The following is a 22,408-nucleotide window of genomic DNA, read 5'->3' as shown; positions in this document are numbered from 1 at the left end:
TGTCCACAAATGGCTGGTGCTGGGCCAGACCGAAGCTAGGGCCAGAAGCTTCATCTGATTCTCCCACATGGGTGCAGGGGCCCAGGTACTTGGGCACCTTCCGCTGCTTTCCCAGGCACATTAGCAGGGAGCTGGATCAGAAGTGGAGCAGCCAGCACTCAAACCAGCACCTATATGGGATGCTAGCGTTGCAGTCTGTGGCTTAAACTTGCTACTCCACAATGCTGGCCCCTAAAGTCTCCCATTTACTTGTTCAAATTAATACTTATCAGTTACCTTCCATGTGTTAGATGTTTTAAGATTTCTCTATCAGTTTGAGCCTTTGGAATTTATAGTACCAGGGAGAGAGGATATAAATATCTTAACTTAAATACAGAGCAGAAAATAAGCAATGCCACCAGGAATTTATACCGTTTACAAAATTTTTTTATTCATTTGTTTTCATTTTATTTGAAAGTGAGCAAGAGAGATTGTGAGAGGGAGAGACAGAGATGTTCATCTGCTGATTCACCCCCGCTACCCCTAGTGTCTATATTAGCCAGAGCTGGACCAGGTTGAGGCCAAGAGCCTACCACTCTATCCAGGTCTCCCTTGCGTGTGGCAGGGACCCAAGGACTTGAGCCATCACCTCTGCCTCCCAGAGTGTACTTTATCAGGAAGCTGGATCAGAACAGAGTAGATGAAACAGGCACTTGGATTATGGGATGTGAGCATTTCAATGAGTGACTTACCCACTGTGCCAAACGCCTGCCCCTGTACCATGTTTTATAGGATTTTGTTTACAGGAAGGTTACAGTATTTTTATCTCCTGGAAAGATAATCATAGTCTTCTGGGAGGTGGTGGCTTTTGAACAAGATTCCGAAGAGTAGATGGGATTTGGTCAGGTGATAGTAACGGTGAAGGATTCTAGAGCAAATAGAATTACATGAACCAAACTGTATAGTTGTAGAAGTGCTGAGTATATTTTAGCTATAGTTGGTATGGAATAGAAGAATATGCTGGAAATGTAGGCTGAGGTAAGAGAGTACCTAGTTTGTTCATTAGAAAAGAGTTTAAGAGGGCAAGTTTAATTTTAAAATTGTATATGAATAGAGCTTTGTTTCAGGAACATTAAACTGAAAAAAAGTATGTGGAGAAGGAAGCTGAAGTTAAGAGCTGCTAAGAGGTCCCAATCAGAATTAATGAGTCCTACATTAGTGTGAGCTTATTGAGATTGGAAAGAAAAAGTTGGAGGCTGCGCCGCGGCTCAATAGGCTAATCCTCCACCCAGCGGCACCAGCACACCGGGTTCTAGTACCAGTCGGGGCGCCGGATTCTGTCCCGGTTGCCCCTCTTCCAGGCCAGCTCTCTGCTGTGGCCCGGGAGTGCAGTGGAGGATGGCCCAAGTGCTTGGGCCCTGCACCCCATGGGAGACCAGGAGAAGCACCTGGCTCCTGCCATCGGATCAGCGCGGTGCGTCGGCCACAGCGCGCCAGCCGCGGCGGCCATTGGAGGGTGAATCAACAGCAAAGGAAGACCTTTCTCTCTGTCTCTCTCTCACTATCCACTCTGCCTGTGGGGGAGGGGGGGGAAGCAAGTTGGAGAAGAGCACTTGAAGTGCATTGTTTTCTAAACATCTTCCTCCTTGAATGTCTTTGGTTGCCTACAGATATTTAAATCTTAACAAGGTCTAGACTCTAGGAGTCTAACAATTTTATATTTCAAATTGCAAGAAGGGCAGAATTTCTTGAACCACTTGATTGTGATAGATTATGAATTCTCTCCTCTGTTGGTGAGTTTTTGTGGCTTTGAAGTTTATGATTGTGATTCTCCAGGGCTGTGGCAGAGATTCAAAGGAGCAGCATGCCTTGAAGCACTATATGACACCAAGATCTGAACCTCACTGTTTGGTTCTTAATTTGGATAACTGGAGTGTATGGTGAGTTTCAATTCCTGTGCTCATTGGGTGGAAAAGTATTTAAAATATTAGAAGATGGAAGTTTCTGAAAATATTTAAGAATCAAGAAAGTTAAAAAATTTTTAGTATTTGTTTAAATACCATCACTTTCAGAAGACCAGCGAATATGACATTTTAAGTAGCTTTTTTTTAGTATTACACAGTAATTGTTTCCTGTAAAAACTTAGGAATCTTCTTCATTTTGTTTTTCTTGCTTGTGATATTATAAAGAATGTAGTGGGTTGTTTATAGTTTAAAGATTGGGACTTGGGGATAGCATTGTGGAAAAGCAGGTAAATCTGCCATCTAATGCTGGCATCCCATAAGAGTGCTGTTTCAAGTCCTGGTTGCACCACTACAAATCGAGCTGTCTGTTAATGGCCTAAGAGCAGCAGAGGATGGCCCAGGTGTTTGGGCCCCTGCCACCCTTGTGGGAGACCTGGATGAAACTCCTGGCTCCTGTCTTTGGCCTGGCCTAGTCCTGGCCATTGCGGCCATCTGGGGAGTGAGCCAGTGGATGGAAGACCTCTCTCTCTCTCTTTGTCTCTCCTTGCTCTGTAACTCTGACTTTCAAGTAAATAAATAAATATTAAAAAGAAAAAAATATTGGGACACTAAGAACAAATTTCAGATAAATGAGAATATAGTAAAATTTTGGCAGTGAATATGCATGAAAATAAATGTCAGTCTGATATGTTTTCCTATATTTTAACATAATCTAATTTTCATGACTTTTAACATAATCAAAATATTTTTTCATAACAATGTTCACTGAATGTCATCTGTCAGTTGTAAAATTTGTTTACTTTTGAAACAAGTGTAGGAAGGGCTTTGACTTTAATATTGTAACCAATGCAGTAAAATGTTTGGAATTTTTTTTTATAATATTTATATGTAGCCATAATTCTAGCTAACTTTATTAATAATAAACTAGAGTTAATATGCATAACTTCTTTAAGAAAATAGAATTTTTTGTAAAGATTTATTTATTTATTTGAAAGGCAGAGTTACAGAGAGAGAGAGAAAGAGACAGAGAGAGAGAGAGATCTTCCATCCACTGGTTTACTCCCTAAATGGTTACAGTGGTTGGAGCTGAGCGGATCTGACGCCAGGAGACAGGAGCTTCTTCTGGGTCTGCCAAGTGTGTGCAGGGGCCCAAGGACTTGGGCCATCTTCCGTTGCTTTCCCAGGTGCGTTAGCAGGGAGCTGGATTGTAAGTGAAACAATTACAATTGAAAACAAACAAGCTGGGACTCAAACTGTCACCCATATGGGATGCCGGCACTGCAGATGGTGGCTTTACCTGCTACACTACAGTGGCAGCCTCAGAAAATAGAATTTTTATTTTCATTTTCTCTAGTGAATAATTTGATGGTTACATACTTTGGGTTCTAGGAATTATAATTTGCCTCCTTTTTTATTTGTCCATTTATCACTTTTCTTCTCTTTGATCTTTCCGGGACACAGGTGTTATATTTGTGATGATGAAGTCCAGTATTGCAGTTCAAACCGACTGGGCCAAGCAGTTGATTATGTTAGGAAACAATCTGGTATTCCAGCACCAAAACCAGGTAAATTATTTGTTTCTTAATCTGTACTATAATGTTGATTGCATATCTGCTGATATTTAGATTTATTGTACTACCTGGCATTACATACAGCTGAGTAATATTGTTTATGATTGATCTCAAACTGTGAGATACTGATCTCAAACTACATTTGGCTCAGAATATAAAACAGTAAACTATATTCAATTATAAGATGTTATAGGGGATGTGATAAATAATTTAGTGAGATGTGGTGAGGGGTCTAGACTAGATAATAGGTACTGGATACTGTTCCTGTAACACCAGCCTATGTTGTTTGTACTGCAATATATTTTGTAATAGAGAGACTTCAATCTGGCTGCTGGAATGATGTGTACTTGTAAAAGTATTTATTGTAACTCCTGCTAATGGTTAGATACATCTCAGACTCTTTCCATGTGCAGTTATGTTAGTTGGGTTAGCATACAGCATTTGCTTTGAGGTTTTTCTTTAGATTTTTACTGTCACAGGTATCTTTGTTAGAGCCAAAATTGCTTGTTGTTGACTTAAGGGTCAGTTTTTGACCAAGAGAATTCAAATTTACTTCACATTCACATTTTTATTGTTTTTCACTTTTGTTTCACAAAACTGTCCTCACTTGTAATGAATTTTTGTGCAGTACAAAAGGGAAGATTTATACCGAAGCATATACTATTGAGTTTCATTTGTCAAACTCAGTACTCATCAGTTCCATTTTTGTTTGTTTGTTCTTCTTTCTATCATAATTTAAAAATATTTATTAGATAACATTTAACATCAAATTGGTGGTAAATGTTAGGTAAAAATCACAATTTCTAGATTTCTGTCCAGAGTATAACTTTGTATTTGATTTGGCTGTATTTACACATTTTGCTAAACCTTTTCTTCTTTTCTTAAAGCAGAGAAAGATAATGGGAGCATTGAACTTGAGAATAAAAAATTAGAAAAAGAGAGTAAAAATGAACAAGAGAGAGAAAAAAAGGAAAACATGCCTAAAGAAAATCTGCCCTTGAATTCTGCTTCCCAAATAACTGTGAAAGGACTCAGTAACTTGGGAAATACGTGTTTCTTCAATGCTGTTATGCAGGTGCCAGTGTCAATTTTCTCCCTTTCAAAAAAAAAAAAAAAAAAAAAAGCTAGCCTTTTGCTCATAAGATCTGTTTCTTAAGGAATTGATTTTTCTTCCCTAAGTAATGTATGTCTATGACTTAAAAGAAAACTCAAGGACAGTTATTACATGTCAGTAAAACATCCTGGTGAGCTTGGGTGCCTTGGGGTTTAAACAAACATGAGTTCAGCCTTCATGGAGCTTGGATTTGGGTGGAGGAAAGCACATGATAACTTCAGTGTAACAAATATTAGTTACAAGTGGGAGTGGGTGGTGGTGAGGGAATTGAGAACTGGGTAGGTACTTTGATTGGGTGCTGGGAGAATGCCCCTGAAATGAGCAAGCAAAGAACTGAAGATTTTAAAAGCCATGTGATTTTCTGTTTTGATAGAATAGAATCTTAAGAACTAATTGGAATGAATTGATATGCCATTCAATAGTTTTACTTTTCTTCTCCATCCTACATTCCAGAATTTATCACAAACACCAGTGCTTAGAGAACTACTAAAAGAAGTAAAAATGTCTGGAACGATTGTTAAAATTGAACCACCTGATTTGGCACTAACAGTATGTACTTAAATATTTTCTTTTATAATCAGTAACTATACTCTTTGTAAACATCCATACCGTAAAGTACTTTAGAAAATTGACATTCTTTTCTATGATTTTTGTTTGTTTTGGCTGTGTTTTACTTTAGATTGCCAAGTTAGCTTTCAGGCCTGTCCTGTTTTTCTGTGTTTGATTTCCTTCTTGGGAAACCAAGGGAGCCCAGAGTAAGGTCTTCTATCCACTGGCTCACTCCTCAATTGGCCGCAATGACCAGAGCTGCGCCAATCCAAAGCCAGAAGCCAGGAGCTTCTTCCAGGTCTCCTAAGTGGGTGCAGAGGCCCCAAATGGCTACAATGGTTGGGTCTAAGCCAGGCCAAAGCCAGGAGCCTGGAGCTCCATTTGGGTCTCCCATGTCGGTGGTATGGGACCAAGCACTCGGGCCGTCTTGCTTCGCTTTCTCGGGTGCATTATTAGGAAGGAGCTGGATCAGCAGTGGAATAGCTAGGACTGGAAACCGTGTTCATATGGGACACTGGTGTCACAGGTGGGCAGCTTATCCTGCTGTACCACAGAGCTGGCCCTGCTTTTAATTATCTAGTAAGGTGCCTTAACTGTGTAGACGAATGAATTTTACTTTAACCATTTTTATTATTAATATTTTGTTTTGACTATTGGTTCTTAGGTGGGGAATTCCTGATAATCTAAAACTATCAAATGATAGAACTGAATTCTCCATTAGATAGTTAGACAGTCTATGACCAGAATGTCTCTGTGTCTTTGAATATACATTTTTTATTATTTATTTTTATTTTTATTTTATTTTTTAAATCTTATTTTCATTTTTTATTATTTTATTTTATTATTTTTTTTATTTTTGACAGGCAGAGTGGACAGTGAGAGACAGAGACAGAGAGAAAGGTCTTCCTTTTTGCTGTTGGTTCATCCTCCAAATATACATTTTAAACTTTTCAATAGGGCATCTCTGTCAGGAACATTGGCAACAGATGTTAAGTAGTTACATTTTGGTAACATAAATAATTCCAAAATTTGACTGAAGAAAGTAATTTTTATTCCCATATTCAGGAACCCTTAGAAATAAACCTTGAACCTCCAGGCCCTCTTACTTTAGCCATGAGCCAGTTTCTTAATGAGATGCAAGAGACCAAAAAGGGAATTGTGACACCTAAAGAACTCTTTTCTCAGGTCTGTAAAAAGTGAGTATCCATTTTGATTGTGCTTTCTGTGCATCAGGAAGATGCTGAGAAATAATACATAAAAATTAATAACATTAGAACCACCCTAGTCTGTGTGTGTGTTATTTATGTATATAATACAGAATAGTATTTCATTTGAATTTCTGAAAATGTATTTTATAATTAAAAGTCTGCCAAAAGTTGTTGCTAAACAGAGGTTTTAAGGAAGTAGAACACTTTTCGACTTAAAAGTGCCCAAGATTTTATAAAAGTAGCTCTGTATTTTACTCAACTCATCGTTGCTTTTCTTTCTTTTGTTTTTCTGCAGAGCAGTGCGATTTAAAGGCTATCAGCAGCAAGACAGCCAGGAGCTGCTTCGCTATTTATTGGATGGGATGAGAGCAGAAGAGCACCAAGTTAGCATATTATGACCATCATATTTTATAAACCCATCTTCATGAACTTGATTGTCATTTGATTCCATAAGGTTTATTAAAGCAATGAAAGCTAGTTATTGAGGCCATTGTGCTTTACATCTTCTTTAACCAGTATGTAAGAGAATTAGAAGTGATTCTATTTTACTTGATGCTTTAGTTTAGTTGATACTTACAGCAATATTGTTCTTTTTTTTCCTGAGATTTCTATTATTTATTTGAAAGGCAGAGAGGGAGATACAGAAAGAGAAATAGCTGTTACATCTACCAGTTCACTTCCCAGATGACCATAGTGGCATGGCTAGGCTAGTTCAAAGCCAGGAGCCACGAACTCTATCCAGGTCTCCCATGTTGAGGAGGCAGGGGACAAAGTATATGGGTCATCTTCTGCTGCTTTCCCAGGCACAGTTGTTGTTGTTGTTGTTGTTTTTGAAAGATTTATTTATTTACTTGAAAGGCAGAGTTACAGAGAAGGAGAAGCAGAAGCAGATAAGTCTTCCATCTGCTGGCTCACTCCCTAGATGGCCACAACAGCAAGGGATGGGCCAGGCCAAAACAAGGAGCCAGTAGCTTCTTCTGGGTCTCCCATGTGGTTAGAGGGCCCAAGGACCTGGGCCGTCTTCCGATGCTTTCCCAGGCTCAGTAGCAGGGAGCTGGATTGAAGTGGAGCAGCCACGACCTGAACTGGCACTCCAGTACAGCATACTGATGTTGTGGGTGGCAAGCTGAAACTGAATTTGCTGCACTGCAACATCAGCTCTGGCAATATTATTATTTTTTTTAATTTTTTTTTGACAGGCAGAGTTAGACAGTGAGAGAGAGAGACAGAGAGAAAGGTCTTCCTTTTTCTGTTGGTTCACCCCAAAAGTGGCTGCTACGGCTGGCGCGTTGCAGCCTGCGCGCTGTGCCAATCCAAAGCCAGAAGCCAGGTGCTTCCTCCTGGTCTCCTGTGCAGGTGCAGGCCCAAGGACCTGGGCCATGCTCCACTGCACTCCCGGGCCACTGCAGAGAGCTGGACTGGAAGAGGAGCAACCGGGACAGAATCTGGCGCCCCAACCGGGACTAAAACCCGGGGTGCTGGCGCCACAGGTGGAGGATTAGCCTAGTGAGCCACAGCACCGGCCAAGGCAATATTATTCTTAAAAAGGTTCAGTTATATTAGCCTCTACCAGGAGTACTACAAAGTATTGGAAAATATTTCTGCCCAAACAATTCTCAGTTGTAGTATACCCTTATTCTGAGTGTGATTTAACAGTTTTTCATTTTGTTAGAATCATGAAACATTTGTGACATCATCAAATTGTTGTTGATTATCAGGATGTAAAATAATGTAATTGGGGATGTCAGTTTAATTAATAATTATAATAATAGTAATAAGAACTAGTATTTATTTGGTTCTTATTTTATGCCAAGTGCTGCTCTGTGTTATGAATTACCTTTACTTAGTTCTCTTGTTCTCTAGGTAGATTGCTGTTATGGAATGAGAAAATAATAACAGCATCTAATTTTCTATAGGTAGATGCTGTCACTATTTTATTTCTATGAAGTTCTGGTATAGAGAAGTTTTTTATCCAGGTCAGGTTCACCGAGTAAAGATGGGGCTGGTTTGAAATTTAAGAGTGTGTTATTGTAGCTACCTTGTAACCACTCTATTTATAAGGCAAGATATTTTCAGTGTCTTTCTAAAAGAGTTGGGTATATTCTGAAAAGCTTTGTTTAAATAGGTTTAAGATCTTGAAATGATAAGAAACTACATTTATTTAGGGGTTAGTGATTGCTTTATAGTCATAATTCCTTTTGGCTCCTTGCATTAATTTTGAAAATGTAATTTTAGAAATATTGATTTTTACTAAAGTCAGTCTGGGGAGCTACATCTCGATCACTTTCCTGACTTGATTACGTATTTTCTAAGGAAAATAACTAAAATTTAAATTTAATAGTATATATATATCCATTTTATTACTTTTAGAGAGTGAGTAAAGGAATTCTTAAAGCATTTGGTAATTCTACTGAAAAATTGGATGAAGAACTAAAAAATAAAGTTAAAGGTAATGTCTGACTTTTTGAACTAAAACACTATAGTTGAATTCCTCTGTACCTTAGGACAAGATTGCTGGTACATGTATTTCAAATCCACAGTTATTAACATACAACTATTTCTACATAATTGATTTTCAAAAATTGTCAATATTCCCAAAGTGAATGTTTCAGAAAAATTTTAATTTGTATATTCTTTTTATGCATTTTTATAGTAAAATTTACATGGAGCTAATATGGCATCACAGTTTTCTTAAAAATTCAGAACTATCATGAGTAGTAATCTATGAATTACATTGTTACTGTGGTTTGTTAGTGACTGGTTTATTAATTGTGGATCCAACTTAGGTTTATGTTGTATGTAGTAAGGACTGAGGATCTGTCCAGTAGGACTTTCTATGATGATGGAATTCTTCTACATTTATACTTCCCTAGAGGTTACTAGCCATAGGAGCTGCTGGGCAGGTGAAAGATCACTGGTGAAACTGAAAAACCACATTTTTCTTTTTATTAAATCTTGTCTAAATAGTCACAGTTGCCAGGGCTACTGTATTGTAAAGCTAAATGGATTCAGCTTATAGCAACCCTTGTCTCCCTTGGTCCTCTTGAGAACCTTGCTGGGAACAGAGTGGTACCTGCTGGCACTGTATCTTAAACTGGGTTTCTGTGTAAATGCATACCTATCATTTGAATAATACTTAGAAATTTCATGTGTTTGGAAAATTAGAAGACCAGGGAGTAAAATGTTGTGACCTTTCATTAGATATAGCAAGATTATTTCTGAAAATGTAGGAAAATAAAAGCAAGATTTGTCTGAAACGTTTTATTTATTTTTCAAGATTTATTTATTTGAAAGCCAGAGAGAGAGGAAAAGACAGGGAGATCTTCCACTCAGTGGTTTACTCCCCAGGTTGTACACGGCTGGGGCTGGTCCAGGCTGAAGCCTGGAACTTGAAATTTCATCTGAATCTGTCATGTGAGTGGCAGGGGCCCAAGCATCTGGACCATCTTCTGCTGCCTTCCTAGGGGTGTTACCGGGGAGCTGCATTGAAAGTGGAGCAGACAGGATTTGAACCTGTGCTATAATATGAGATGCCTTTGTCTTAAGTGGTGGCTTAAGCTCCACAATGCAGGCCCATGAAACATTTTAATTAGTTAAGTAATTAAACTATAAAAAGAGTTCAGTTTCCTATAAAAATCAAAATCCTAAGAGTTCAGAAAGTGAATTATGTGCATTTTTCTTCAAGCTTGACATTGTGGTATTGCTTTTCAGTACTGAGTGTTAGAATGTTAGAGCTACAACTAGGAAGCTAGAATCATTCAGTGTAGTTCAGTCTGCTTAGGTTACTAATGGAGTTTTGGAAAATTGGCAAATGTCACTGACTCACACAATTGACTAGATCTTGGTTAAGACCTTTTTCCTTATTCATAAAAGGTGACTGTGTTAAATGCTCTGAGATAGAGTCTGTGCTACCGACTTCTATGGCATAAAAATAAAATTGAGTAATTATTGATAGAAAAGTCTTCAGAACAGGAAGTTAAAATTTTAGGATTACATAGGTAACTAAGTGGTTTAACTTACTTGGTTAATTATATAAAGACAATTTGTTCTTTACAGATTATGAAAAGAAAAAATCGATACCAAGTTTTGTGGATCGCATCTTTGGTGGTGAACTAACTAGTACAATCATGTGTGATGAATGCAGGACTGTAAGTACATAATAGTGTGGGCTGGGTTTATTTATTAATATCACAGAGTACAGTGTATCAGGTTTTTTTTTTTTTTTTTCAAACAAAGCAAAACAAGACAAAACAATAATATCGGGTCAGCATTGTGGCATGGCAGGTTAAGCCACTGCTGCAACCTGGCATCCGTTATAAGCTCTGGTTCAAGTCCACTTCCCATCCTGCTTAATGTGCTTGGAAAAGCGCAGAAGATGACCCAAGTGCTTGGGCCCCTGCCACCCACGTGGGGAAGCCCGGATGAAGTTCCAGCCTCCTAGTTTCAATCTGGCCCCATCCTGGCCATCATGTATGGCAGCCGCTTGAGAAGTATACCAGAGGATAGAAGATCTCTCTCCCTTTCACCATCTATCCCTTTCTCCCTGTAACTCTGTCTTTCGAATAAATAAATAAATCTTTTTTAAAAAGGTTATGTGTTAAGTTCATGGGTGTTCTTTGCTGAACTATCCAAATGTGCATCATTCTTTGCTGGCAATATCAGCACTCCTTAAATCTCCCCCTCCACTCCTATTTTTTACTTATGAATTTTTGAGAGACATACAGAGAGAAAGAAGAAAATAAGCTACCATCCTCTGGTTTATTCTCAGAATGCCTGCATCATTCCGGGTTGAACATGGGCCAAAGCTGGGAGCTGGGAATTCAACCCAGATATCCAGCATGGGTGGCAGAACCCATTGAGCCATCACCACTGCCTCCCGGGGTCTATATTGGCATGAACCAGACCTGGATGTTGAACCTAGGTACTTCAGTGTGGAGTAGGCTTAACACCTATCCCATCACTCCTTAAATCTTCAAGAAGTTAAACATTTAATTTGTTTTTCAAACTCAGAGGTCTCAACATTGTGTAATTTTTCACTTCAGATTTTCTTAAGCCTTTATTTTTATTTTTTAAATTAATCATTTAAAATTTATTTTATTTGGAAGATAGCATTAGGGAGAGAGAGGGAGAGACAGAGATCTTCTCCCAAATGGCTGCAACGGTCAGGGCTGGACCAAGCCAAAGCCAGGAGCTAGGAGCTACTTCCAGGTCTCCCACGTGAGTGCAGGAGCCCAGGGACTTGGGCCAATCTTCTGCTGCTTCCCCAGGGCCATTATCAGGGAGCTAGACTCAATGTGATGTGCCCGTGCTGCAGATGGTGGCTTAACCTGCTGTGCCACAGCACTGTCCCCTCCCAGGCACATTAATAAGGAGCTGGATTGGAAGCAGAGCAGCCAGGACCTAAACCAGCAGTCCAGTCTGGCATACCAATATGGCATTCCAATATGGTGTTGCGGGTGGCAGCTAAACTTGCTGCACTGATACCAGCCCCAGCAATATTGTGGAGCAGCCAGGACTTGAAGCAGCATCCCATATGGCGCTACAGGCGGCGTCTTTACCTGCTATTCCCCAGCATCGGCCCAAGCCTTTGCAACCTTCTCTCCTAACTCACCACCACCACCACCACCACCACCACCATCACCCCGGCCTCAGGGGATTTTACTGTGTGATTATAATGTTTAAAGTGATTCTTTGCTTTCTTTTTTACATTTTCATTTTTTTTTATTAAGGTCTCGTTGGTTCATGAATCGTTCCTTGATTTGTCTCTCCCAGTTTTAGATGATCAGGTAAGACTATTGAATTTACTGTATTAAAGGGAAGCCTCATTACCTTTTTCAACTTTGTATAGTACTATCCCAGGAAAAATTTTTCTTGTACTGTTTGAGATAAAATAATTTTTAGGATTTGAGTAAAGAATGAGGGATTTTTTTTCAAAAAAGAGAATGATATATATAGAGCTCTTTTTTTTTTTAATTTTTATTTATTTATTTTTTTTGACAAGCAGAGTGGACAGTGAGAGAGAGAGACAGAGAGAAAGGTCTTCCTTTGCCGTTGGTTCACCCTCCAATGGCCGCTGCGGCCGGCGCGCTGCGGCCGGCGCACTGCGCTGATCCGATGGCAGGAGCCAGGAGCCAGGTGCTTTTCCTGGTCTCCCATGGGGTGCAGGGCCCAAGCACCTGGGCCATCCTCCACTGCACTCCCTGGCCACAGCAGAGAGCTGGCCTGGAAGAGGGGCAACCGGGACAGAATCCGGCGCCCCGACCGGGACTAGAACCCGGTGTGCCGGCGCCGCAAGGCGGAGGATTAGCCTAGTGAGCCGCGGCGCCGGCCGATATATATAGAGCTCTTTATAGGTAATTACCTTGATTGGTTTATTTAAAGGGAAGTATTTTCTTCCTATTAAAATTGCTATTTTTGTTATTTAAGATTAACCACAAATCCATTGCATTCTTAATGTTAAATATTATTATTGGTTATAAACCATATATTAATGTAATTCTTTTTAAATATTAATAGGAAAAAAACAGAACATGTTTATGAATATTGGTTAAATCATTATTCAACTTCATATGAATTTAAGTCCCTGTCCTGTTACTTAGTAATGGAAGTCTCACCAAACTTCCTTTATTTTCTCTTTCTTTAAAACCATCATTTATGTGCAAAGGAAGAAAGGAGTAAGAGGCGATATCTGAGGTATAACAGAAATAACAAGCAGAAAGTACATTTAGAAATGGACTGTTTACAGCATGTATCTAATAAAAGTCATTACATTCTTTTTTGTTACCCTCACATGTGAAGTTATTTTTTTGTTATATTCACTTGTTCTTTTAGTATGTGAAGAATGCTTACCAGTATACGAGATGAATTTATTTTGTTCTCGATATATTTTCGAATATTGAGAAAAATAAAATAGTATAAAATAGGAGTAGAAAAGCTTCTTTGTAACATGAATTTTCTTATTTTGAAATTTTTTCCTTTTTTACATTTTAATTTTAATTAGTTTTTACAGATCCAATGTGATTTGTAGATACAATAACGATATTCCCTTCTTCCCTTTCTCCCTCCTTTTTAAAAAGTTTTTGAAGATTTATTTTACTTAATTGAAAGCCAGAGTGACAGAGAGAGAGGGAGAGGCAGAGAAAGAAAGAAATCTTTCACTAGTTCACTTCCCAAATGCCTGCAATGGCTGGAGGTGGATGGGACTGAAGCCGGAGCCCAGAACGCCATCCAGATCTCCCATGTGACTTGGGGGGGGGGGCGGGACCCAAATACTTGGGCCATCTTTTACCCTTTTTTTTTTTTTTAAGATTTATTTATTTATTTGAAAGTCAGAGTTACACAGAGAGAGGAGTGGTAGAGAGAGAGGTCTTCCATCTGATGGTCCACCCCCAGATGGCCGCAATGGCCCCAGAGCATCTTTTGCTCTTTTCCCAGGTACATTAGGAGGGAGATAAATTGGAGCAGCCGGCACTCAAACCAGTGCTCTGAATTGTGATGCCAGTGTCCAGGCAGTAGCTTAACTTGCTGCACCACACATCTCAGAATGTGTCTGTACATGTTTTAGAAGTGAGGGTGGATAACCATGAAGAAATGTAGCAACAGTTCTCACCTTCAAGTTCTGGAGGTCAGAAATCCAAAATGGTTGTTATCAGGCTAACATCAAGGTGTCAGCGAGGCAGTTTCGGGAGGCTGTAAGGGAGAATCTGTTTGTTTGCCTTTTTCAGTGTCTAGAAAGTACCTCATTCCTGCTTTTATTATAACTTCATGTATTCTTAGCCTGAATTTTCATGTAAACAAATGGTAGCTGTAAAATATTTTGCAAATTCTTCTTTTTTCAAAAAGTTTTTGACTCATATTCTTTCCATATTTTAAGAGTGGTAAGAAAAGTATAAATGATAAAAATCTAAAGAAGACAATGGAAGATGAAGATAAAGACAGTGAGGAAGAAAAAGATAATGACAGTTACGTAAAAGAGAGAAATGACATTCCTTCAGGAACAAGTAAACACTTACAGAAAAAAGCAAAGAAGCAAGCCAAGAAGCAAGCCAAAGTGAGTAATTATGAGGAAAATCATGCTTTTTTTTTAAGATTTTTATTATTTTTATTTGAAAGATAGTTACAGACAGAGACGGAGAGACAGAGAGAAAGGTCTTCTATCCACTGCCTTAATGGCCACAACAGCCCGAGCTGGGTCGATCTGAAGCCAGGAGCCTTTTCTGGGTCTCCCATGCAGGTGCAGGGGCCCAAGCACTTGGGCCATCCTCTGCTGCTTTTCCCAGACCATAGCAGAGAGCTGGATCAGAAGAGCAGCAGCCGGGATACAAACTGGTGCCTGTATCGATGCCGACGCCACAGGCGGAGGCTTAGCACACTGCGCCACAGTGCTGCCCCAGTTTTTCTAATTTTACATTTAAAAAAAAAAAAGAAAGATCATTTACTTGAGAGAGTGAGAAACAGAGACAGTGAGATCTTCATCTGCTGATTCACTCCTCAAAAGGCTGCAACAGCCAGGCCGAAACCAGGCAGCCAGGATCTTAAACAGGTCTCCCATTTGGTAGCAGGGACCCAAACACCTGTGTCTTTTGCTGGTTTTCTCAGGCCATTAGCAGGGAGCTTGATCAGAAATGGAACAGTTGGACAAGAGCTGGTGCCCATATGGGATGGTGGTGTCACAGGCAGTGGCTTTACCCACTACACCACAGTGCCCGTGCCTCTGATTCTATATTTTGAACTATTGAGTTTGTAGTCTGACACCGGTAAACATCTCTTACTTTATGCATGATACTTTCTCTTGGCAATGACAGAATTAGTTCATTATTATTGTTTGTTGCAGAGAAGTTGCTTTGAGGTTATGTGAGGAAAAGATTGTGCCTTTTTGTTTCCTCCCCTGCCTGCCTTCTTTCTTTTTTTCTGATGTTTTATAGTTGTTGTTTTGTCTTGTTTTGCACAGAACCAACGAAGGCAACAAAAAATTCAAGGGAAGGTTCTTCATTTAAATGATATCTGTACCATTGACCATTCTGAAGATAATGAATGTGAGGCTGAAATGTCACTTCAGGGAGAAGTAGATATTAAATCCAACCATATTTCACAAGAGGAAGTTACACCTGAAGAATATGGTGTTAATCAGAAAGATTTGAATGGCCAAGAAAAAATAATAGAAAGTGTAATTGACAATCAAAACTCCACGGAAGAAGTAGATGTGAAAAATGTCAACATGGATAATGATCTGGAGGTTTTGGCATCTTCTCCCACTGAATGTAGTGGGAATTTAAATGGTGCCTACCTACAGGAGGAGAGCAATGAAGAAGTAGACATTTCCAATGGTTTCAAAAACCTTAACCTGAATGTTACTCTTGAACCTGATGAAATCAATATAGAGATTCTGAATGACAGCTATACCCCTGAGACAAAGGTATATGAGGTTGTAAATGAAGATCCAGAAACTGCTTTCTGTACTCTTGCAAACAGGGAAGCTTTCAACACTGATGAGTGTTCAATCCAACATTGTTTGTATCAGTTCACCCGCAATGAGAAATTACGAGATGCAAATAAACTGCTTTGTGAAGTATGCACACGGAGACAGTATAATGGACCAAAGGAAAATACAAAAGGTATTTATATTCTGTCAGTATAAATAAAAGTAATATTCAGAGGCATGTTTTGCACTGCAGAGATAGAGTACTCCTTTTGTAATTATATCAGGATTTGAGTGCCATTTAATGAGCATCATCTTCTATATAAGTAATTTTAAATTATTTTTAAGAATTTAATTTTTTGAAAGGCAAAGAGGGGGAGAAACAGAGAAGGGGAGATCTTCCATCTGCTGGTTCACTCCCCAAATGGCTGCAACTTCTGGAGCTAGGCCAGGCCAGAACCAGGAAATAGGAACTCAATCCATGCCTCCAACAAGGATCAGCAAACTCACAGTGACAGGGGCCCAGGCATTTGGGAGATCATCTGCTTCCTTCCCAGGTGCCTCTGCTGGAAGCAGGAGCCAGGACTAACCAGCACTCCAATATGGGATGCTGACGTCTCAAGCAGCAACTTCACCTGCTGTACTACTACGCCAGGCCCTGTAGGATGAGAAAATAATTTTATTGGAGCGGCTAGTGCTCCCAGCAGCCACTTGATTTCCAACATCTCTCCATGTGTGAATCATCCCATTAGAATGCTTCCCCAACAGCACGCTATAGACAGTGCTGCTGCTTCGCATCCTTAGCGCCCTCTCAGCATTGTTCCAGCTGTTCCACTTCCAGTCCCTGCTAATGTGCCTGGGAAAGCAGTGAACCAAGTCCCTGGGTCCCTGCCACCTATGATGAAGACCAAGAAGCTCCTGGCTCCTGGCTTCAGCTTGGCCCAGCTCTGGCTGTTGTGGCCATTTGGAGAGTGAACCAGCAGATTGAATATCTGTGTCTCCTTCTGTAACTCTGACTTTCAAATAAATAAATATTAAAAAAAGAAAAGAAAAAAAGAATGAGAGAGATGGAAAAAGAGGAAGAGCTTCCATCCACTATTTCTCTCCCCAAAACTCACAGTGGGACCCAGGAGCTTAATCCAGGTCTCCCATGTGAATGGCAGGAACCCAATTAATCAAACCATTCACCACTGCTTGCCAAGGTCTGCGTTAGCAGGAAACTAATCAGAAGCCAGAGACAGGTAGTGAACTCAGGTACTCCGTTGTGGGTCATGGACTCTTAACTGGTCTCTTAACCACTAGGCTAAGCACTCGCCCCTAAGTTTTTTTATAGATGGACATTTGTAAATGATAGGTCTAAAATAATTCTCTTCTTCCACTTAATAGAGTACCATCATATTCAATTATTATTTTTGCTTTATCAGTAAAAAAATTATGGAAACTTTACTTTCATATTTAAGTACCTGAAAAATAGCCTTGAGTTTGCCTCCTGGTCCAAAGGGTAAAATATTCAGGGTCTGCTTCTTTATGGAAGAGAGTTTGCTGATCCTTGCCTTATGTGTTTGAAATTATTTTATAGCAATATGAATGCTAAAATGAGTTTTACACTGCTAAAAATTTCTTCTTTTCTGTAGGTGAAAGGAAACATGTTTACACCAATGCTAAGAAGCAGATGTTAATTTCTCTTGCTCCTCCTGTTCTCACTCTTCATTTAAAGAGATTTCAGCAGGTACTCCTTGTTACTCAAAATTAATTTTAAATATATAATACTTTATTTGTTATTGTTCAGACTTATTTCTGTATTTCTTTTTTTTTTTTTTTTTGTTATATCTTGATTCTCACTTCAAAGAAATAGGGAAGTAAATGTATAGGCAAAACAAGATACCCATCAAAGTCAGGGAAGAGATGTAGGTACAATCCTTCCTCCCATGTGTTAACTATCATATTACTCTTTTACTAAAAAAAGAGTTTAGTAAGAGTAGCATCCTACTCTAACCAAAATTGTAGGTTTAAAAAATACCCAGTTTACTGCTTATGTCTCATATCTAGGAATATTAGTAATGCTTCCCAGTTTTGTGTGTAGTACCTAATTGGTACTGACCTTTGATAGAAACACATATTTATCACTTTGGTGACTCTCTTTTTTCTGGAAGACTTTGTAATAAGCAGTAAGACTTTCAGATTTGCTTAGTTTATAAAAGTACCTTCTGGATTTTCAGAACATTTTCCCTCTTACGGTTGGTATGGGGTTGACTAGTTGGATGGGTCTTTAGTAACAAGCCATTGAGCTTTGTTAGAATGTGATGCTGACAGTGTGTGTTTCACAGGAAAGAGTTCTATTCCTGAGTGTTAAGCACTGAAAACCCCACATCAAATCTGGCTGGCTAAAGCAGAAACAGTGAGAATTTTCTCACAGAAGCAGCTTTCTTAATGTGTTTGATGTGTGTGCTGATGATATGCGTGCATGCAGAAACAAACCAACTTGAACCAGTTAGTAATCCAGAAGAATAGTTTCCTAAGAAGACTGAACTAGGGCTAGGTGTTGGTAGTTCATTGGGAATTGGAGGGCCTAGGGTTTACTTAATATTTATAGATTTTCTAGGAAAATAACTCAATATGTTGTCCTTTTTTAGGCTGGTTTTAACCTACGCAAAGTTAACAAACACATAAAGTTTCCAGAAATCTTAGATTTGGCTCCTTTTTGTACCCTTAAATGTAAGGTATGTGAAGTCCTTTTTTTTCTTCTCTCTCTTTTTTTTTTTTTTTTTAGAAAAATCCCTTAAAGGCAAATTGCTTACCAAATACTCCTAATAGTAATTCACAGTATGAAGTTGGTAAGAATTATTGAATAGAGTGTGTCTTTGATCATTGTACCTTTGATTTCAAGATTTTTCATGAATTATTTTGATTATTAGGTTATTTGAGTTGAACCTTATTTTGAATCCCTAATATCATGGCAGACATTGTTTTGGGAGCTGAGGGCACAGAACTAAAGGTGAAAGAAATATTAATGGATAATCTCAGTTTAATACGATTGTTAAGATTGGTATACACAGATCAGGGGTGCTATGCACTTAACCCAGCATAGTGGTGGTCCACAAACACTCTGAAAAGTACTCTATGCCTTCTGTAATTCTCAAAACAGGAGTAAAAGTGTGCTGAATCAAGATGAAACAAGTTTTCCAGGCAAAAAATAGCTGGAGCGAAGCCATAGCAGTGGGAAATAGGACTTTGTGCTGGGGGGAGTATAAGCTGTGCTGCAGCATATAGTTCAAGCTAGAGAGACAGCTGGCAGATGAAGCCAGAGATGTACAGAAGGATAGAGGTTTTGGAGGATTCTCATGACCAGGAATATGGGCTTTATAAAGTAGACAATGGGAAGTCACTGATGAGTTTGATCTGTGTATTGCAGATCATGGGGACAGTGGGCAGGCACTGACAGGTTACTTATTGAATTATGGAGATGAGGATGAGAAAGAATAGTGGCAAGGAAATGAGCTAGTAGGCTGTTGAATGAATGAATGCCATAAATGGTGAGGGCTTCAACAGGTACAAGAGAGGGGCCAATTGAAGGAATATTTCAAGAATGTTCAGGAAGTAAAATCAACCAGACTTAAGACTGATTGATGGCATTGGAAGGTGAGGCATATGCCATTAGTGGAGGCACAGAAAGAGGAGTTGAGGATGACTCCCAGTGCTTGGCTTGAGTGCCCAGGCACATGAGAGTGCCATAGCTTGAGGTAGGAACTAGAGGAAGAGGAGTACAGTGGGAGGTGGAAAAGCATGAGTTCTTTTGAGATATGCATGTACTTAAGCCTAGAAAGCATTAGGATATGGCCAGAGGTTAGCGCTAGAGATAAAGATTTGGAGATCAGTATGTGTGTATAGAGCCTAAAGAGAGAAAAGAGGTGGCTAAGGACAGGACTTATCCTCATATCCCAAGAGGCAGTGGTGGATGGGAACATCACAGAGGACCCCAGAGAACCCCCATGTTGAAGAATTTAGGAAAGCAGAGGAATAACTCCAATATACGCATATTAACAAAGCCCTACTTTACATATAAAATATGAGGTGATGGAAGCAACTTTCTTCCTCTCATTTTGTTTATTTTATTATTTTTTAAAGATTTATTTGTTTATTTGAAAGGCAGAGTTACAGAGAGACACAGGCAGAGAGAGAGAGAGAGGACTTCCATCTGCTGGTTCACTCCCCCATTGGCCGCAACGGCCGGAGCTGAACCCATCCAAAGCCAGGAGCCAGAAGCTTCTTCTGGTTCTCCCACGTGTGTGCAGGGGCCCAAGTACTTGGGTTATCTTCCACTGCTTTCCCAGGCCACAGCAGAGAGCTGGATTGGAAGTGGAGCAGCTGGGACTCTTTTTTTTTTGACAGGTAGAATTAGAGAGAGAGAAAGGTCTTCCTTCCGTTGGTTCACCCCCCAAATAGCCACTACGGCCGGTGTGCTGCGCTGATCCGAAGCCAGGAGCCAGGTGCTTCCTCCTGGTCTCCCATGTGGGTGCAGGCGCCCAAGCACTTGGGCCATCCTCCACTGCCTTCCTGGGCCACAGCAGAGAGCTGGCCTGGAAGAGGAGCAACTGGGACTAGAACCTGGCGCCCATATGGGATGCTGGCGCCACAGGTGGAAGATTAGCCAAGTGAGCTATGGCGCTGGCCCCTCATTTTGTTTATTAAAATATTACTTAATTTGAAAGGCAGAGAGAGACCTTCCATTCATTAGTTCATCTCCCAAATGCCTGCAACAGCCAGGGGCTAGGTTAGGCTAAAGCTAGGAGCCTAAATCTCAGTCTGGGTGTCTTCTGTGGGTGGCAGAGACTCAACTTCTTGACCTACCACCTGTTGCCTTGAAGTAGAGCTGGGATTCAGACCTAGAAACTCCTATATGGGATGCAGGTATCTCAAGTGACACCATAACTGCTGTACAACTGCCTGCCCTGTCTTCTGAATTTAAAATTCTCCAAGAAAGGTCTAATTTCAGACCTGGAGAGGCTGAATTATAATTTTTTAAAAGATTTATTTATTTATTTGAAAAGTAGAGTGAGAGAGGAGAGACAGAGCGAGAAAGATCTTTTTTTTTTTTTTTTTTTTTTTTTGACAGGCAGAGTGGACAGTGAGAGAGAGAGACAGAGAGAAAGGTCTTCCTTTTGCCGTTGGTTCACCCTCCAATGGCCGCCGCTGCAGCCGGCGCACCGCGCTGATCTGATGGCAGGAGCCAGGAGCCAGGTGCTTTTCCTGGTCTCCCATGGAGTACAGGGCCCAAGCACCTGGGCCATCCTCCACTGCACTCCCTGGCCACAGCAGAGAGCTGGCCTGGAAGAGGGGCAACCGGGACAGAATCCGGCGCCCCGACCGGGACTAGAACCCGGTGTGCCGGCGCCGCTAGGCGGAGGATTAGCCTAGTGAGCCGCAGCACCGGCTGAGAAAGATCTTCCAATTGCTCGTTCACTCCCCAAATGGCTGCAATGGCTAGAGCTGTGCCAGGCTGAAGCCAGGTGTTAGGAGCTCCCAGGTGGGTGCAAGGGCCCAGGGGTTTGGGTCACCTTCTGTTGCTTTCCCAGGCAAATTAGCAGGGAGCTGCATCAGAAGTAGAGCAGCCAGGACTTGAACTGGTGCCTATATGAAATGCAGCTCAACCTGCTACACCACAGTGCCAGCCCCCTGATTTTTATGTTATCATCTTATGACCAGGCCACTTTAACAAGTAATTTTGGTTAATTTTTTCATTTCTCTTTCAAAATTTTTATTTATTTATTTTTAAATACTTATTTATTTGAAAGATTATTGCGAGAGGAGGGTAAGAGGGAGAGAGAGAGGGAGATGGAGAGAGTGAAGAAATCTTCCAACTGCTGGTTCACTCCCCAAATGGCCACAATCACCAGGGCTGGACCAGGCTGAAGCCAGGAAGCAAGGAGCTTCATGTGCATGTGGGTACAGGGGCCCAAGCATTTGGGTCATCCTCCACTGGTTTCCCAGGCCACATTAGCAGGGAGCATGATTGGGAGCTGGGATGCCAGTACTGCAGTTGGTGGCTCAACCTGCTGTGCCACAGTGCCAGCCTGGTTTATTAGTTTTGAATACAGGGTCTTCAGGAATCTTTGTCTAAAATTCCATTGATATAAGGACTAAGTGAACTAAAACCATGGATTAGGCAGTAGAGCGATCATGGTAAAACTGTCAACACTTGTGTTGGAAACTTAAGTAGGTTGTGGAGATAAAGTATGTAGATAATGCTAGAGGCACTGTTAAAAAGGAAAAATTAGTGGTTTGTTTTGGTTTAATCTGAGAGACTAAAGTAGGCTTGTATACAGCAAAGTGAATTGAGCAAGATCCTGGAAGTTGCCAGAGGTCTTTTTAACAAAAGGGGATTCTTCATCTTCCTGAGAATGGGCAGCTTTTAGATGGGCAGGCTATGTCTTTTTTTTTTTTTTTTAAAGGTTTATTTGTTTATTTGAAAGGCAGAGTTACAGAGGAAGAGGGAGAGACAAGAGAGAGGGAGAGATCTTCCATTTGCTGGTTCACTCTCCAAGTAGCCACAACAGCCAGAGCTGGGCCAGGCTGAAGTCAGAAGCCAGGAGGTAGGAGCTTCTTAT

At 40.3% G+C, this 22,408-nt stretch overlaps 1 protein-coding gene across 18 annotated transcripts in view; it reads left to right on the top strand.

Moving 5' to 3' along the window:
* The window catches only part of USP16 (ubiquitin specific peptidase 16), a 39,152-nt gene that overhangs the window by 10,637 nt on the left and 6,107 nt on the right, over positions 1–22,408 (top strand). For 4 of the 18 annotated variants that reach the window (XM_008267159.4, XM_089330599.1, XM_008267160.4 and 1 more), the window contains 13 exons: positions 1,816–1,919; positions 3,405–3,508; positions 4,402–4,589; positions 5,082–5,177; positions 6,243–6,373; positions 6,681–6,768; positions 8,756–8,834; positions 10,442–10,533; positions 12,115–12,171; positions 14,259–14,435; positions 15,336–15,999; positions 17,438–17,532; positions 18,437–18,523. In XM_008267159.4, the coding sequence (XP_008265381.2) occupies positions 1,816–1,919; positions 3,405–3,508; positions 4,402–4,589; positions 5,082–5,177; positions 6,243–6,373; positions 6,681–6,768; positions 8,756–8,834; positions 10,442–10,533; positions 12,115–12,171; positions 14,259–14,435; positions 15,336–15,999; positions 17,438–17,532; positions 18,437–18,523 (1,962 nt within the window). Of the gene's footprint in view, positions 1–1,815; positions 1,920–3,404; positions 3,509–4,401; positions 4,590–5,081; positions 5,178–6,242; positions 6,374–6,680; positions 6,905–8,755; positions 8,835–10,441; positions 10,534–12,114; positions 12,172–14,258; positions 14,436–15,335; positions 16,000–17,437; positions 17,533–18,436; positions 18,524–22,408 lie in introns of those variants that run through there. The other 14 variants (XM_017347202.3, XM_070071896.1, XM_070071892.2 and 11 more) reach the window with 7 other exon arrangements.

The sequence above is a fragment of the Oryctolagus cuniculus genome, chromosome 4, assembly GCF_051225735.1.
Source record: "Oryctolagus cuniculus isolate XC-2025 breed Fujian yellow rabbit chromosome 4, ASM5122573v1, whole genome shotgun sequence".
In the NCBI taxonomy this organism is placed as follows: domain Eukaryota; kingdom Metazoa; phylum Chordata; class Mammalia; order Lagomorpha; family Leporidae; genus Oryctolagus; species Oryctolagus cuniculus.
Note: the sequence above shows the minus strand (reverse complement) of the source record. Positions and strands in the feature narration are given on the sequence as shown.